Genomic DNA, 19,597 nt, shown 5'->3' on the forward strand with positions numbered 1-19,597 from the left:
TGTGCACGTTATTGTGCACGTGTGCACGTTATTGTGCACGTGTCTACCTCATATCTGATGCACTGCAAGATTAGCTATGATGGGTCTTAACTATGTGCTGAGAGTAATTTTTCCAAGCATTAATAGGAAAATTTGGTTTATGGAACTGTAGTATAAGGCTCACAGTAGCTTGTTTTGTAGTGTAGTTCTGGGATTCAAGGCTTATCATTACCACTGTACAGTATTTCCTAGTAATAAGAGGTGGATTTTGTATACTTTTCCTAGCTTGATTTTCTGCTTTACTTTTGTTACATTACAAAATATTTATAACAGTAGCAGTATAATAATATTGCCACATGCTGAAAATACATATAATGCAATTTTTCTATTAAAAGTTCTTGATTTTACATAACATTTTCATATTTTTAGTGACAAATTGATTTCAAAATTCTACTATTGGTTATTAAAATCAAATGGACGTTGACAATGGTTTGTTTAAATTTTGAATTTGTACAATAAACTCTCTCATATTACAGTACTTATGTAACAAGATATTAATTTCACAATGTCAAAATTTATTTAAGCAAAATCAAGATAAGTCTACAAAGTCCATATACAGTTTACAAATACTTGTAAAATTGTAATTTTAATAAGTTCCTAAATTTATTACATTTGTTATTATTCTCTCCAGGTTGAAAGATTTATGTACAAGGCCAATCTCCTTATTAAATTCTGACTGGAGTTGACTGGACTCTTTATATTTGTTCTTAAAACCTGATGGTAAAGAGTAGCTTGAAAGGATTGATCATGCTAGAAATGTTCCACACACTAATTGCTAGTGGATACCGCTTTTAAGAATTGCTGTTGGGCTCCCATTGTATTATTAATATTACACTCGGCACTCCAAAATATTAGATCACTCACTGTCTCCAAATATATACATTAAATATTTCACCATCCAAATTTATGTTGCTCATCACCCTTTCCCCTGAAATTGATGTTGCACACCTCCAGTTTCCATATTGTTGAATTATGTCATCCAAAGTGCATATTGCACACTATCTTTGCAAAAATGATTGAAATCTTTCCCCCCCCCTTTCCATAAGAAAGGCAAGGGAGCCTGTCGGCCGAGCGGACAGCACGCTGGACTTGTGATCCTGTGGTCCTGGGTTCGATCCCAGGCGCCGGCGAGAAACAATGGGCAGAGTTTCTTTCACCCTATGCCCCTGTTATCTAGCAGTAAAATAGGTACCTGGGTGTTAGTCAGCTGCCACAGGCTGCTTCCTGGGGGTGGAGGCCTGGTCGAAGACCGGGCCGCGGGGACACTAAAAGCCCCAAAATCATCTCAAGATAACCTCAAGAAGCCTTTAACTTCTTCCAATAATGGTAACGTGAAGACATAGATACTTTGTTGGAAGGTTATAAAGAATCTTATTTGCCTGATGCGTTAAAAAATTTAAGAACATAATTAGAATCTTGAATAATTCGCAGATACATATGCACACACACACACACACTCATCATCATGTATGATTCCACATGTGGAATCATACATGTCAATGTTTGCGGATGACGCAAAATTAATGAGAAGAGTTGTTACAGATGAGGATTGTAGGATCCTCCAAGAGGACTTAAACAGGTTGCAGAGATGGTCAGGGAAATGGCTACTGGAGTTTAACACCAGTAAATGTAAAGTTATGGAAATGGGATCAGGTGATAGACGACCAAAAGGACAGTACACAATGGAGGGGAACTGCCTACCTGTAACGATTCGAGAAACAGACCTGGGAGTGGATGTGACACCTAATCTAACTCCTGAGGCACATATAAATAGGATAACGACAGCAGCGTACTCTATACTGGCTAAAATTAGAACTTCATTCAGAAACCTAAATGAGGAGGCTTTTAGGGCGCTTTACACTGCCTACGTGAGGACAGTCTTAGAGTATGCCGCGCCATCATGGAGCCCCCACCAGAAGAAACACGTAAGGAAACTAGAGAAGGTTCAGAGGTTTGCGACGAGGCTTGTCCCAGAGTTACGAGGGATGGGGTATGAAGAGCGTCTGAAGGAACTGAACCTTACGACACTAGAGAAAAGAAGTGAGAGAGGAGATATAAAAGGGACATATAAAATACTCAGGGGAATTGACAAAGTGGAAATAGATGAAATGTTCACACGTAATAATAACAGAACGAGGGGACATGGGTGGAAACTGGAAACTCAGATGAGTCACAGAGATATTAGGAAGTTTTCTTTTAGCGTGAGAGTAGTGGAAAAATGGAATGCACTTGGGGAACAGGTTGTGGAAGCAAACTTTATTCATAATTTTAAAATTAGGGATGATAGGGAAATGGGACAGGAGTCATTGCTGTAAACAACCGATGGCTGGAAAGGCGGGTTCCAAGAGCCAATGCTCGATCCTGCAAGCACAAATAGGTGAGTACACACACACACACACACATACACCTGTTGATTGACGGTTGAGAGGCGGGACCAAAGAGCCAGAGCTCAACCCCCGCAAACACAACTAGGTGAGTACACACACACACACACACACACACACACACACACACACACACACACACACACACACACACACACACACACACACACACACACGCACGCACACGCACGCACACGCACACACGCACACACGCATACACACACACACACACACACACACACATACACACACACACACACACACACACACACACACACACACACACACACACACACACACACACACACACACATATGCTCACCCAACCCTCCCTCCTCCCCCACCCCATTCTGACTCTATCACCCCTCCCCCATTCCCACCATGTCTCCCCTTCTGCCTTTCCCCCCTGTCTCCCCTCCCCCTTTATCCCAAACCCTGACTATCCCTCCTCCCCCCTCAACCCGTATCCTCCATGTCCCCCCTATCTCCTTACCCCACACCCTACCTGTCCCCCCTTCCCTTGACCCCCCCCCCCCAAAAAAAAAAAAATCCTCTGAGACCCTGCAAGCCACCTCACAGATCCTCTCACCCACAGAACAGCTTCCCACACCAGCAGAATGCTCGCCAAGAAGGGGACAAGAAAATGAACAGAAGGAAGTGAGCTTCAAGGCAATGTACACTAACATAGATGGAATTACAAATAAAACAAGTGAACTGGGAGAATGGGCACTAGAAGAAAACCCAGACATAATAGCACTCACAGAAACAAAGCTAACGAAAACAATAACAAAGCCAATGTTTCCACAGGACTACTATGTAGTGAGGAAAGAGAGAGAAGGGAAAGGAGGAGGTGGTGTAGCTTTCCTCATAAGAAAAGGTTGGAGTTTTGAAGAGATGGTAAATCAGAGCTGTGAAGGTTTCAGTGACTACATATCAGGCACCATAGCAGCTGGAGGACAAAAAATTATAGTAGTAGACATATATAACCTCCCACCCAACGACAGAAGACCCAGACAGGAATATGACAGAAACAACATGGCCACCATCATTATAATAGAGAGAGCAGCTTCTGTGGCTAGCAAGAATGGATCTTGACTAATAAGGGAGTCTTCATGATGGGAGACTTCAAACATGAGAAGATAGATTGGGGGAACAGAGACCCACATGGAGGACCAGACGCAGGGAGAGCTAAGCTGCTGGACGTGGCAACAAGAAACTTTCTAAGTCAAGGGATCGTCAAGGGACCGACAAGAATGAGATATGAGGATGAACCAGCTTTGCTTGATCTGATATTTACCCTAAATGAGTCGGATATAAGGGAAGTTAAGTTGGAAGCCCCCCATGAGAATGAGCGATCATAGTGTATTGAGCTTTGAGTACCTGGTTAAGCTTGGAATTATCTCCCCCCAAAAATAACTGGGAAACAAAGGGCTGGCGTACCGAAAGGGAAACTATGAGGAGATGAATAAATTCCTATGAAATATACAATGAGACACAGAACTCAGAACTAAGTCCGTACAAGACATGATAGACTATGTCACCCAAAAGTATCAGGAGGCGGTAAACAGGTTTATCCTGGCCCGACAGGAAGAAACCGAGAAGCAAAAGAAGAATCCGTGATTTAATAGGGAATGTATGAAAGCAAAGGAGCTGAACAAAGGGCCTGCAGGATCTTCCGTAATAACAGAACACCAGAAAGTAGAGAGAGATACCAGAGAACCAGGAACGAGTATGTTAGTGTGAGAAGAGCAGCTGAGAAAAGGTATGAAAATGATATAGCTAATAAAGCCAAGACCGAACCAATACTACTACACAGTCACATCAGGAGGAAAACAACAGTGAAGGAACAGGTGATGAAACTTAGAACGGGTGAGAACAGGTACACAGAGAATGACAAAGAGGTGTGTGAAGAACTCAACAAAAGGTTCCAGGAGGTCTTTACCGTAGACCAAGGAGAGGTCACGGCGCTAGGAGAGGTGGCAGCAAACCAGGCGACCTTGGAAGGGTTCGAAATTACAAAAGATGAGGTCAAGAGGCACCTATTGGAGCTGGATGTGAGAAAGGCTGTTGGGCCAGACGGAATCTCACCATGGGTATTGAAAGAGTGTGCAAGAGCATTTTGTTTGCCACTCTCCATTGTGTATAGTAGGTCACTGGAAATGGGAGACTTACCAGAAATATGGAAGACGGCTAATGTAGTCCCAATATACAAAAAAAGCGACAGGCAAGAAGCACTGAACTACAGGCCAGTGTCCTTAACTTGTACACCATGCAAGGTGATGGAGAAGATCGTGAGGAAAAACCTAGTAACACATATGGAGAGAAGGGACTTCGTGACAACCCATCAACATGGGTTCAGGGAGGGTAAATCTTGCCTTACAGGCATAAGAGAATTCTACGATCAGGTGACAAACATTAAGCAAGAAAGAGAAGGATGGGGGGACTGCATTTTTTGGACTATCGGCAAGCCTTTGACAAAGTACCCCCAAAAAAGGCTGATGCATTAGCTGGAGATAGAGGCAGGAGTAACTGGTAGGGCGCTCCAGTGGTTAAGGGAGTACATAAGCAATAGGAAGCAGAGAGTTACAGTGAAGGGTGTGACCTCAAATATGCGTGAAGTCACCAGTGGAGTCCCACAGGGCTCTGTACTCGGACCTATCCTGTTTCTGATATACGTAAATGATCTCCCAGAGGGTATAGACTCATTCCTCTCAATGTTTGCTGACGACGCCAAAATTATGAGAAGGATTAAGACAGAGGAGAACAGCTTAAGGCTTCAAGAAGACCTGGACAAGCTGCAGAAATGGTCGAACAAATGGTTGTTCGAGTTTAACCCAAGCAAATGTAATGTAATGAAGATAGGTATAGGGAGCAGGAGACCAGATAAAAGGTATCATTTGGGAGATGAAATCCTGCAAGAGTCAGAAAGACCTAGGGGTTGACATCACGCCAGACCGGTCCCTTGAAGCTCATATCAGGAGGATAACATCAGCGGCATATGCTAGGTTTGCTAAAACAATAACGGCCTCTAGAAACTTATGTAAGGAATCTTTTAGAACATTATATACCACAAATGTCAGACCATTCCTGGAGTATGCGGCTGCAGCATGGAGTCCATATCTAGTCAAGCATAAGACTAAACTGGAAAAGGTTCAAAGGTTTGCCACCAGACTAGTACCAGAACTGAGGGGTATGAGCTACGAGGAGAGACTACGGGAATTAAACCTCACGTCACTGGGAGACAGAAGAGTTAGAGGGGGACATGATCACCACATACAAGATTCTCAGAGGAATTGTTAGGGTAGATATAGACAGACTTTTTATACACAAGGGGCACACGCACTAGGGGACACAGGTGGAAAATGAGTGCCCAAATGAGCCATAGAGACGTTAGAAAGAATTTTTTCAGTGTCAGAGTAGTAGACAAATGGAATGCATTAGGAAGTGATGTGGTGGAGGCTGACTCCATACACAGCTTCAAGTGTAGAAATGATAGAGCCCAGTAGGCTCAGGAACCTGTACACCTGTTGACTGACGGTTGAGAGGCGGGACCAAAGAGCCAGAGCTCAACCCCCGCAAGCACAATTATGTAAGTACAATTAGGTAAGTACACACAGCCAGCCAGCGGGAGGGTCGCGGGAAGGTCGCGCTCTACGAATATCTTCAATATTCTCGGGTTTATTAAGGATCCAGGGTCAGATCACATGTCTAGGGTGTGACTAAGTGTATAACCGCGAATAGGTGACTCTACAGTGACTCACACACGTCATCCTAACACAACGGTGATTCCTTGCACGTTACACCATACACTAATCATCACACAACTGCTGCCCCCCCTTACAGTGTCAGTGGCACTGTAAGGGGGGCAGGAGGAGTAACTCCCCCCCCCCCCATACAGTGGCTTCTGTAGTGAAACTAACAGTTACTCCTACAGTGACGGATGGCAGTGATTCATGTTTGTCATTTAAACGTATGGCACTAAAAAGTTTCCGTCAGTGATCTTTACGGTGACCCAAGGCAGTGATGCGTGCCTTCGTAGCAACAATACTCGTATTGTGCCGACCCATACAGTGACCTCTTTACAGTAGGGAAATTCAGTGCCCCAACAGTGCTTCCTACTGTGACCCAAGATATGGACCCAAAAGTGACCCAAAATGTGGAGCCAACACTGACCCAAGATGTGGACCCAACAGTGCTCCCAACAGTGACCCAAGATGTGGACCCAACAGTGACCCAAGATGTGGACCCAACAGTGACCCAAGATGTGGACCCAACAGTGACCCAAGATGTGGACCCAACAGTGACCCAAGATGTGGACCCAACAGTGACCCAAAATGTGGACCCAACAGTGACCCAAGATGTGGACCCAACAGTGACCTAAGATGTGGACCCAACAGTGACCCAAAATGTGGACCCAACAGTGACCCAAGATGTGGACCCAACAGTGACCCAAGATGTGGACCCAACAGTGACCCAAAATGTGGACCCAACAGTGACCCAAAATGTGGACCCAACAGTGACCCAAAGTGTGGACCCAACAGTGACCCAAGATGTGGACCCAACAGTGACCCAAAATGTGGACCCAACAGTGACCCAAAATGTGGACCCAACAGTGACCCAAGAGGTGGAGCCAACAGTGACCCAAGATGTGGACCCAATAGTGACCTAAGATGTGGAGCCAACAGTGACCCATGATGTGGACCCAAGATGTGGACCCAACAGTGACCCAAAATGTGGACCCAACCGTGACCCAAGATGTGGACCCAACAGTGCTTCAAACAGTGACCCAAGATGTGGACCCAACGTTGCTCCCAAAAGTGCTCCCAATAGTGATCTAAGATGTGAACCTAACAGTGCTCCCAACAGTGACCCAAGATGTGGACCCAACAGTGCTCCCAACAGTGACCCAAGATCTGGACCCAACAGTGCTCCCAACAGTGACCCAAGATGTGGATCCAACAGTGCTCCCAACAGTGACCCAAAATGTAGACCCAACAGTGACCCATGATGTGGACCCAACAGTGATCAAAGATGTGGACCCAACAGTGACCCTAGATGTGGACCCAACAGTGACCCAAGATGTGTACCCAACAGTGCTCCTAACAGTGACCCAAAATGTGGGCCCTACAGTGACTCAAAATGTGGACCCAAGATGTGGACCCTCAACAGTGCTCCCTCCAGTTATCTCTCACAGTGACACCAACAGAGGCCAACACAGTGATACATACAGTGACCGCAGAGGTGAATCTCTACTTTGACCCCTAACAGTGACCTGTTTAGTGAATCCTTCCTCCCTCCATAATCTTAAATATGATCTATGGCAGTGATCCCTTCAGTGACTCCTAAGGTGACCTCTACTTTGAGCCCTCGCAGTGATCCTTCCCCTTCCAATGCCGCAGTCTCCCCTATAGTGATCTCCAACAGTGATATCTACAGTGACACCGAGCACAACAACCTTAAAACACCTACAGTAACACATGCTAATAACTGTTGGAAATCCGACACACGTAATAACATGAGTATCCCCTTAAAGAAAAGAGAATGGGTGATTCCGTGACGTCATCGATGTCACGCATTTATTATTACTCTAACTTCTTTTATACAACAGTCTAATGTTTAAATTTAATAAAAAAGTGTTCACTGAGACTGAATATAATTATAAACACTGGGAATATAGCTTAATACTCTATTCCATAAACATAAATAGAACGATCAAACATTTGCGTTCGTCTCCCTCCGAGAGCGTCACGCACACGCTGGAACAATGACATCAGGACACGCTGTAGAGACTCTTTCTTTTTTGAGATATATACAAGAGTTGTTACATTCTTGTACAGCCACTAGTACACGTAGCGTTTCGGGCAAGTCCCTGGAATACGATCCCCGCCGCGAAGAATCGTTTTTTCATCCAAGTACACATTTTACTGTTGCGTTAAACAGAGGCTACAGTTAAGGAATTGCGCCCAGTAAATCCTCCCCGGCCAGGATACGAACCCATGACATAGCGCTCGCGGAACGCCAGGCGAGTGTCTTACCACTACACCACGGAGACTGTCAAAGCTTTCCATATAAGCTGATTTAACTCTTTAGACACCCAGACTACGTGTCAACAAGCGAGCAACCAGCACCACAGCCTCTCAACAACCACAGCAACAACAGTATCCGTCTTACCAAGTATTGACGTTTAATTGTGCACAGTTTATTCATAAATAGGTAGGTGGTTATGATGCATGGAGACCCCCCATAACAGGTACGTTTACACAGCTTAACACCCTCATATTCCATGTCTTGCTTGTACTTATATGTTTAGAGAAACATTATTAATTCTTTAAACTCGGCAGGTAATTGTGATTTGGAGTAACAAGAAGCTGAGCAGACAGTTGGGCATTACAAATAAACTATTACCTAGCTGTACACCAAGCTTTGTAGCCTCCAGACAGCCGCCATTACGTGGCACTCAGAGGCACAGGGCCACACCCAACTTTGATGCTACAATTACACAGCCTTAGCAGGCCCCTTCAACAGGAACAGCTAAGCCCTCTTTTTTGTATAATACAAATGACTTAGTATAAGAATAATTTCATTATTACTATAATAATAGTAGATTAGACCACCATAAGTAGTATGATTTATAAATTATATTTTGAATATAAGGTAAACAATTTGTGGTTTATGAAGGAGCCATCTCAAAGTGGCTTAACACTTTCGCGCTCTCGGCACTCAAAAAAAACAATACCCCAGATGCTTTCGGCACTTCGCGCGCCTACGCGGTAAGACCGAAAAAGTGTACACTCTTTTGACTGTCCTGACAATAATTGAAGGCGCACGTATTTAAATTTGGTATCACTGTGTTCGCAATGAAATTGTCTATAAGAGCATACCTATAAAATGCCGGCCAAGCATAAGGAGTATCAACACCAAATAAAAAACTATGCAGATCACTCGCCAAGAGCGCCAAACAGCAACAAAATGTTTCCACTCTCTTAATGGTTGCGAAGCCTACAGTTGTCCTACATCGCTAATGTTGGTATCATTGGAATCGCAATAAAATTCCCTACACGGACATATGCATATGAATGTTTAATATAGGTAATTGCCCACCCGCAAGAGTGTGTGAAGTGGAGAGTAGTTAGCCGCGAGCGCACTGGCGAAAACACAGGGGGGAAATCGTGCTTGGAAAGTTTATACGTTTCCTGACCCTACTTTTCTATGTACGTATTTCTTTTTTATACCAATGTGTTCGCAATAAAATTTTCTATAAGATGAACTGTATAACATTTGTACAAAACTGTGTAAGAGAAGCGCCAAATATAGAACCACGTCGCTCAGTATGCGTTCGCGGCAGAAACGAACGCATTGTTTTCGTTCGTTTGATGTTTGTCATGTTTATACTTGTTGAAACATTTTATAATTTGTATGACAGTGATCGCAGTAAAATTCCCTACACAGACATATACATAACACATACAAATATTTCCCACGTGTTGGATATATCAACGGCTAAAGGGAACCCACTGCCACACGCCCGCCACACCCAGAGCCACACCCGCCACACCCCCAAACATACTTTGTGTATTTTTTTTTTTTTACTCATAGAAGTTTATGTGATATAATATTCATTCTGGTACCAAAAAATTCGCAAATAAATTCTCTACAAAACAAAAGTATCCCCATCCATTTCGGTTAAAAAATGGAATTTATAGAAATATTTTTTCGATGGACGAGAAAAGTAGGCTGTTATGCGGAATCGTAAGAAAAAACGGCGACGAGTTATCTCTAATCTAAAGCGCGAAAGTGTTAAGCTGCAAATTGTCCCACCAAGTATGTGAGATAAATTCAGGCAGCTGAATCAATACATACAGTCCACTCACTTAATTATTTACTTGCTTAATTAACTAACTTATTACTAAGAACTAACTACGAAAATTAATCAGATAAAATATAATATTAAGGTCAATTTAAAAAAAAATAAGCTGCCAGGATTTTCCCACAATAGCTCATCGTGGGAGAAAGTTTGAATTTTTTTTAATTTCATTCGAATTACACAAAAGATCCAATTATTTCAGATACAACATGAGTTTAATTGGAATAAAATAAACTAACTCTAAGTATTACCACAGTGCAGCTTCCTTTAAATTTCTAAAATTTCGCAATCAAGACCCCCAGCGGGGAGCCCATGACGACGCCGTCCACTTGCTGATACATGTGTCTGTCAGGACTTAAGAAGGGTGCTGCCTCTTTCTTGTTCAAAGACTTTTACATGTGTACTATTGAGCAGAGAGTTGTGGTCGGGTTTGACCTAAAACCCGCCATCTACTGCAGGTATGTCGACGACACATTTCTACAAGTCCTGGATACCGAACGACAGTTGCAGTTGAGGAGGCTTTCGAGCAACACCCAGTTTTAAACTTCACTTATGAGATGGACAGTGGAGGGGTAAGCTGCCTTTCTTATATGTAGCGGTCATGGAAAGGTACGGCAGGTTTCATCATACAGTATAACTAAGGAGACAAACAAAGAAATGTGCCTTAACGCTGACAGCGACTGCCCCGAAATATACAAGCAGAGTTTTGTGAACGCTTACGTCGACCGCGCTCTCACTCATAGCTCTGGGTGGAAGCAGGTCGATAAGGAATTATGTAGAATAACCAAGATCTTGGTCAATAATGGTTTATTCAATGCTTATGTCGAAGACATCATAAAAAAGATGTTGGCGAGGTGTGCAACAGGCGATGGAACAACTAATACCGCAATACCCGTGCTTCCAATAACATTTTTCTACAGAAACTTCTTCTCCTCGGCCTGCAAAGCAGAGGAACGAGACGTAAAAGAGACCATTGAGAGGAACGTTACCCCAACTGACGTCAACCATAGGATAAAACTAACAATATATTATAAGAGTGGGAAACCCACCAACCTGCTGTATATACAGGCAAGACAACATCTCCTTCAAGACGCCTACAGTGCACGAACACCATGGCCTCATCAAGGAACATATAGTCTCTACACATATCCAGATCATCTCCAGAGACATCCTGGCAAACAACGCAAAAATAATTTACAAATTGAACGACAATAGAAGATTGGCGAGGCTTTATACATCAAGAGTGACATGATTTAAAAAACAGGTGACATATTATTATATTAAAACAAGTTATAGAAATTCGTTTGATATATAAATATAATATTTGACCTGGTAGATAACAACATGTCGAAACACAAAAGTAATGTTAGTTACTATCAGAGTAAATATTATACAAATTTCAGATTTGTTTAATTATTTAATTATAATTAAATATTTAAGGTGAAATAATTATTTCACCTTAATTTTAAATTAAATCATATATTTCTTTTTTTTCATTTCTCCACCCGTAGTTAAACATTGCTCTTAGCACACTAATTCCGTAATGTACATTCTTGTGTAGCACCGAAATCTCCGATTGACTGTTTTCCACTTTAAAAATTCCTGAGGACGAAGTAATTCACTCCCCTTCCTATCCTTCCCATCTCGTCCGTTACTCTCTCATATGTTGAAAGCACACACTCTGAACACATTTATGTGTTCTCCAACTCCCTCCATGTTACTGATAGATGCTTCACATCAAAGACTTCCCGCTAGGCAGCCGCTACACGTCAACGTCCTTGCCCTGCAAACGGCCTTCTTGGATATATATTTTCCTTTGGCACTGATCTTCAAGGAAAAGGTGAAATATTAACTCAAGAAAATTTATTTTACATTTAAATTTTGACGTCTGCAATAACCCTCTTCGTATTTTTGGACTCAAAATCATATTTTTCAGAATATTATTTGATTCCAAATTGTTTTGATCAGTTGCACATATTTTCTCTACATTTATCAGTACAATGACACGAGTTTATTTATTTAAAGTGTTTCTTCCTTTACTGAAGAGACTTTAGATGCTGCCAGTCATAAATGTCAGTAATGTTACGAACGGAACAAATTAGTAAGTGTGGTGAGTAAGTGAGTAAGTGACTTATGAGTAGTTCCACAGGCTGTGGGCTCCCGGCTCACACCAACAACTCACTCCGACACTGGTATGGGTGCTTAAGGGGCTTGTGAGCCCTCTAACAGTGCAGGAGTATACGAATAAAATAATTTATTCACGTGAAAGGGAAGAATGAAATGATATGCAATAGAAACATTTTTAGGATGATATGAGAACACCAAGAAGAATGAAAGTGTTTTATGGTGAGAAATTGATGGAAAAACCTTTCTTCTCACCAAATGTAATTAAATCTCGGTAATAATGACGTCTTTGTCAAGACTCGGCCTCGATAGCTCAGCCAGGTGAGTAATGTACGCCCGTTCCTATTGAGGACATCAACCACTTGGGCTAGACGGAAGAGCGACGGTCTCGCTTAATGCAGGTAGGCGTTCCATCCCCGACCGTCCAAGTGGTTGGGCACCATTCCTTTCCCCCCGTCCCATCCCAGATCCTTTTTCTGACCCCTTCCAAGTGCTATATAGTCGTAATGGCCAGGCACTTTCCCCTGATAACTCCCTCCCTCCTATTGAGGCAAAACAATTGCATATTTTGACGGCGTCACGTGGTTACTCGAGGCGGCCCGAGGACCGTCTTCTGAGGATACACACACACAAGGACGAGCATAGTTCCAATGGCTGTAGTCCGGTAGTTATAGATTTATAGAGTGAGCAGTTGTCTAAAGTGGTACAACGAGTTGCGGCTGTTTACAAAAAAGGGTAACAATTCAAATCGGTAATAATAGGACATAGAGATTGGAGCACGAGAATAAATAGTGACTGGAACAGTCAGGGTAAATAGTAGGTCAGTAGCTTCAATTACCATTCTCATTACTTTATATACACAATTTAATTTACATATATATGCGTTCTTACATTCTTGTTTGGGCGCAAAGGGATTCTGGCAAGTCCTAAGTCGTAATTGAGTTCTCTGTGGAATTCGACCCGCCAAAATGTTTTCACAGCCAGGTACCCATTCACTGTTGTGTGAACCGAGGCGTACAGTTAAGAATTGGAGCCAGTCACTCCTTCCCGGTTAGGATCTGAGCCCAGGCCAAATTGCTCGCAAAGCGCGCGAAGAGTTTCTTACCACTCCGCCACGGGGACCAGTTTGATTAGTTTGATTATTGAACAATTTCTAACCATACATGAAAAGATTGCAGTTAACAAGAGTGTTAATTAATAACTAGTATGACGTCATCACGGATGTAAACTACTCATATGCTAGCGATGAGTCACAATAACGAGGCTGAAGATATGATAACCAAACTACACACCAAAAGATTAAAACGACGAGGTTTCGGTCCGTCCGGGACCATTACCGAGTCGTGATATCCAACGACCTGATAATGATCCACGACGGACCGAAACGTCGACGTTTCTTCCTCTTGTAATGTGCTGTGTGGTCATCAAACAACGCATCTCTGTACGAAGAGCTTCAGTGACGTCAAATGTAATCAAAACCACATTCACAACTTCCCTTCATAATAAAGTTGTCTGCAAAATCATCAAGTAATTGTGATATCTCTAATATTTGCAATTCATTCAGCACCACAAATGGTGTGAAACTGAATAATATTGTTCATTCTCCAACGAAATGTCAGTTCCAATCCTCTCAGTATCGGCAGGACGATAACGTGGATAACAAGACAACAATTTACACACAATATGACACAATTAAAGATATTGTCATATTTAAACTTAAACCAACAGTGGGATTCTGATTATAAGCAATGAAATAATTGAGAGATATACAGCTTCAAAGGACGAATGTGAATATAGGGCATTATAACCTTTTAGCTGGGTCGCCACTTGCAGTCTGACCACACCTGAAGCTGGGTAGCCACTTGCAGTCTGACCACACCTGAAGCTCGGTAGCCACTTGCAGTCTGAGAACACCTGAAGCTGGGTCGCCACTTGCAGTCTGACCACACCTGAAGCTGGGTAGCCACGTGCAGTCTGACCACACCTGAAGCTGGGTAGCCCCTAGCAGTCTGACTACACCTGAAGCTAGGTAGCAACTTGCAGTCTGACCACACCAGAAGCTGGGTAGCCACTTGAAGTCTGACCACACCAGAAGCTGGGTAGCCACTTGCAGTCTGACCATACCTGAAGCTGAGTAGCCACTTGCAGTCTGACCACACCTGAAGCTGGGTATCCACTTGCAGTCTGACCACACCTGAAGCAGGGTAGCCACTTGCAGTCTGACCACACCTGAAGCTGGGTAGCCACTTGCAGTCTGAGCACACCTGAAGCTGGGTAGCCACGTGCAGTCTAACCACAAAAGAAGCTGGGTAGTCACTTGCAGTCTGACCACACCTGAAGCTGGGTAGCCACGTGCAGTCTAACCACACCAGAAGCTGGGTAGCCACTTGCAGTCTGAGCACACCTGAAGCTGGGTAGCCACGTGCAGTCTAACCACACCAGAAGCTGGGTAGCCACTTGCAGTCTGAGCACACCTGAAGCTGGGTAGCCACGTGCAGTCTAACCACACCAGAAGCTGGGTAGCCACTTGCAGTCAGACCACACCTGAAGCAGGGTAGCCACGTGCAGTCTGACTACACCGGAATATGGGTAGCCACTTGCAGTTTAACCACACGTGAAGCTGGGTAGCCACTTGCAGTCTGACCATACCTGAAGCTGGGTATCCACTTGCAGTCTGACCACACCTGAAGCTGGGTAGCCACTTGCAGTCTGACCATACCTGAAGCTGGGTAGCCACTTGCAGTCTGACCACACCTGACGCTGGATAGCCACTTGCAGTCTGACGACACCTGAAGCTGGGTAGCCACTTGAAGTCTGACCAACCCTGAAGCTGGGTAGCCACTTGAAGTCTGACGACACCTGAAGCTGGGTAGCCACTTGAAGTCTGACCAACCCTGAAGCTGGGTAGCTGTTTTGGTAATACTTATATAAAGGATGAGGACCATAGTACATATTCCGAAGTACAAAGCAGGAAGAAAGATGAAATCGGCACTACTGAATTCGGACAAACCGGAAATCGATTTTCTACTTATGTTGCAATGACCAACTAAACTAACCTACCCTAACCTACCCTAACCTAACCTAACCTAACCTAACCTAACCTAACGTTACCTAACCTAACCTAACCTACCCTAACCTAACCTAACCTAACCTAACCTACCCTAACCTAACCTACCCTAACCTAACCTAACCTACCCTAACCTACCCTAACCTAACCTAACCTACCCTAACCTAACCTAACCTACCCTAACCTACCCTAACCTAACCTAACCTAACCTAACCTACCCTAATCTTCCTTGGCCTAATACATGCTATCTGAGGCCTAACTTGAAGCTAAGGTAGGTACATAGGTGTGCTATACTAAGCCTAAAAATATTTGTTAGCTTTTAACTTCATTTTTCGGATTCTATGAAATGAATAATACAAAGTTCGACTATCCAATTGCTTACTATGATAATAATTGCATTATGGTACACATAGTTACATAAAATACAGGAGGATCTAAATAGGAGGATGGGTTGCCATCTATCTATCATCTATTTATCCATCTATCAATCCTCATCTATAAGTCTATCCTTCCATCTCTCCATCATCTATCAGTTTATCCATCCATCTATCAATCCATCTGGCTATTCAACTATTTATACTGTTTATCCAATTATCAATCTATCAATGCATTCAATGTAAATGGATGTTTATCCATCCATTTACTCATGTATCCATCAATCCATCTATTTATTCATATATCCATTTGTTCATTATCTCATGTATCAATCTATGCATCTATCTATCAAATTCATCTATAAACCCATTAATCCATCCACCTATATATCAATTCATCTATCTATCTGTCTATACATCTATCAATCTATTAATCCATCACTTAAATCAACCTATCCCTCTATCCTTCTACATATCCTTCCATCTATCTATTCATCTATTTATCTGTATATCCATCTATTAAATCAACTTATCCCTCTGTCCTTCTACCTATCCTTCCATCTATCTATCCATCTGTTTATCCATATATCCATCTATTACTCTATCTATTAATCTATACATTTATCCCTTTATCTATCAGTATTCCTAATTATCTTTCTCTATATCTCTCCATACATCCATCTATCTATCTGTCTGTCCATCCCTCTATTCATCTCTCCATCCCATTATTTATCTATTTATCCATCTATTAATTCATCTATCCATCATTCTATTCATCTATCTACGCAACTGTCCATCCACCTATCTATCTATCTATCCTTACACCTATCTATCCATACATATTTCTACCCATACCCATAGATAGTTACCCGTAGTTTCTACCCGTAGATGGATAGGTAGATGGATCTACCTATCCATCTACTGTCTCTGATTCTCTCTCCCACCTTCTTTGTCTATCTGTCTCTAACAGTCTCTGTCTACTTGTCTATCTCTCCTATAGAAATTATAATTGTCTAATGTGTGAGTGGTCGCCAGTGAAAGGATTATTTTGAATAATTTTTGTCCAAATAGTTTATTTGAATTATTATTATTATTTTAAAAGGCCATAATTTATTGACTTAGTTGTGTTAGTTTAGGTTAGGTTAAGATAGGTTAGGTTAGGTTAGGTAGGTTAGGTTAGGTTAGGTTAGGAGAGGTTAGGTAGGGTTGGTTAGGTTCGGTCACATATCTACGTTAGTTTTAACTCAAATTTAAACAAATTAACTTATACATAATGAAATGACAGATTTATCATCCCATAAAAAAAAAATTGGGAAAATGTATAAATTCAGGTGTATTTGCGGCGAGGTGGAGGCTGACAGGTACGGCCACCATGGCCTACTCTGCCAAAGCACAGGGGGATGGCACTCGAGGCACACTGAAGTTAACGACATCATCAAGAGGAGCCTCTCCACAGCTGGATGCCCAGCTGAAAGAGAGCCCCGTTACCTAACGCCTTGTAACTCTGATGCTCTTATTGGTCGCCCGGATGGTATCACAGTGAACCCCTGGAAGAATGGCAAGCAGTTGGTATGGGACTACACGTGCGTATCAGCCCTGGCTAACACCTACATTGACCTCAGTGTTGCACAACCAGGTGGCGCTGCCACCCACAGGGAAGCAGCCAAATCCCGTAAGTACAGAGAACTGGATCACCACTACAATTTTGTCGCCATTGCTTCTGAGACACTCGGCGCCTGGGGTAAAAGTCCTACCAGTTTTTTCAAGGAACTGGGTTCTAGGCTCATTGAAACAACAAGGGACCCTAGAGCTGCAAGCTTTCTTTTCCAGCACCTCAGCGTGGCGATACAGAGAGGAAATAAGCACTGCATTCAGGGTTCCTGCCCGCCATCTGAGGAGCTGGAGGAACTCGACAACATATGATAACCATCTTTTTACCCTATATGTAACTCCTTTTTTGTAACAACGTTCAAATAAAACAAATATATATGTGTACATTCAAAAGAATGGGGATGGTAGGAGAAGATAATAATAGTGTTCAGTGAGAAACCACAAGGTCTCCTCTGAATACTTTTAATTTCTTCTCCGAGGCTATGGGTCCCCACATTGGCACCAGAGGTGGTACCCTCACAAACATTTATATATATATATATATATATATATATATATATATATAATATATATATATATATATATATATATATATATAAATATATATATATATATATATATATATATATATATATATATATATATATATATATATATATATATATATATAACTGAAAACTCATACCCCAGAAGTGACTCGAACCCATACTGCCAGGAGCACTCTTCCGGCGTACAGGATCCCTTAACCGCTCGACCAACACGACCAGACAAAAGAGGATGGTAGCCGAGGCTATTTCCATCCCCCCGCCGGCACTCGGTTGGTAATCTTGTGCATAGTATTTTATCATATCACCTCATTCTTTGGGGCACACGTGAGGAACACAAATGCGAACAAGCCTGAATGGTCCTCAGGGCTATATGCAACTGAAAACTCACACCCCAGAAGTGACTCGAACCCATACTACCAGGAGAACTCTGCTGGCGTACAGGATCCCGTAACCGCTCGACCAACACGACCGGACAAAAGAGGATGGTAGCCGAGACTATTTCCATCCCCCAACCGACACTCTGTTGGTAATCTTGGGCATGGTATTTTATCAAATCATCTCATTCTTTGGGGCACACGTGAGGAACACAAATGCGAACATGCCTGAATGGTCCCCAGGGCTATATGGAACTGAAAACTCACACCCCAAAAGCGACTCGAACCCATACTGCCAGGAGCACTCTGCTGGCATACAGGATCCCTTAACCGCTCGACTGATTTTACTGCAATGCTACAGTTTACAGAAAACACATACTTATATAACAATATACCAATCAGTGTTTGAAGTCCTTGTCCAGCTCTTCGGGGGTCGGGTGCGTACCCAAGATACAGCATGCATTTACCCTCTGAACAGCGACACTGAGGCACTGGAACATGTCACTGGCCGCTCTTGGGTCTCTCTCTCTCTCTCTCTCTCTCTCTCTCTCTCTCTCTCTCTCTCTCTCTCTCTCTCTCTCTCTCTCTCTCTCTCTCTCTCTCTCTCTCTCTCTCTCTCTCTCTCTCTCTGTCTCTCTCTCTCTCTCTCTCTCTCTCTGTCTCTCTCTCTCTCTCTCTCTCTCTCTCTCTCTCTCTCTCTCTCTCTCTCTCTCTCTCTCTGTCTCTCTCTCTCTCTCTCTCTCTCTCTCTCTCTCTCTCTCTCTCTCTCTCTCTCTCTCTCTCTCTCTCTCTCTCTCTCTCTCTCTCCTCTCTCTCTCTCTCTCTCTCTCTCTCTCTCTCTCTATATATATATATATATATATATGACCGAAATATGTAAGATTAATAATTCTAACACAAATTTTCTCAATCTTTCGTACATTTCTTTTCACTGTTGGAAGTAATTCAAAAATCAATTCTCCAAAATTCATTTTTATTTCTAGTCTGACGCGACACTTGAGCACGTTTCGTAAAACTTATTACATTTTCAAAGACTTTACACATTCACAACTGAATAGCACTTACATATCTCCGATTTGTTTATATCTACTTTTGAGTGAGGTGGATGGGGTGAGGTGGTATTTAATAGGGTATTAATTTCATCAACACAAGACAGAACACGAAACAATGGTCACGTCCAAAGATACGACGTCCACAGGTACCTGATGTCAG

At 42.7% G+C, this 19,597-nt stretch overlaps 1 protein-coding gene across 1 annotated transcript; it reads left to right on the plus strand.

Moving 5' to 3' along the window:
* The first annotated feature begins 4,857 nt into the window (after positions 1-4,857).
* Positions 4,858-8,932, plus strand: LOC138370428 (S-antigen protein-like). The gene is made up of 5 exons (XM_069334783.1): positions 4,858-4,955; positions 6,509-7,107; positions 7,290-7,664; positions 7,760-7,968; positions 8,765-8,932. The coding sequence occupies exons 1-5, from the start codon at positions 4,858-4,860 to the stop codon at positions 8,930-8,932; spliced, it is 1,449 nt and encodes a 482-aa protein (XP_069190884.1).
* The last annotated feature ends 10,665 nt before the right edge of the window (positions 8,933-19,597 follow it).

Source organism: Procambarus clarkii, chromosome 32 (assembly GCF_040958095.1).
Source record: "Procambarus clarkii isolate CNS0578487 chromosome 32, FALCON_Pclarkii_2.0, whole genome shotgun sequence".
Lineage (NCBI taxonomy): Eukaryota > Metazoa > Arthropoda > Malacostraca > Decapoda > Cambaridae > Procambarus > Procambarus clarkii.

Excerpts from the sequence above, each read along its gene's own strand:
- LOC138370428 (XM_069334783.1), top strand. The coding sequence starts at position 4,858 with ATGGGGGGACTGCATTTTTTGGACTATCGGCAAGCCTTTGACAAAGTA. Across the intron at positions 7,665-7,759 it reads TACATACAGTGACCGCAGAG|TGACTCCTAAGGTGACCTCT; the intron begins GTGAATCTCTAC and ends TGATCCCTTCAG. Across the intron at positions 7,969-8,764 it reads CCTTAAAGAAAAGAGAATGG|GTAATTGTGATTTGGAGTAA; the intron begins GTGATTCCGTGA and ends TAAACTCGGCAG.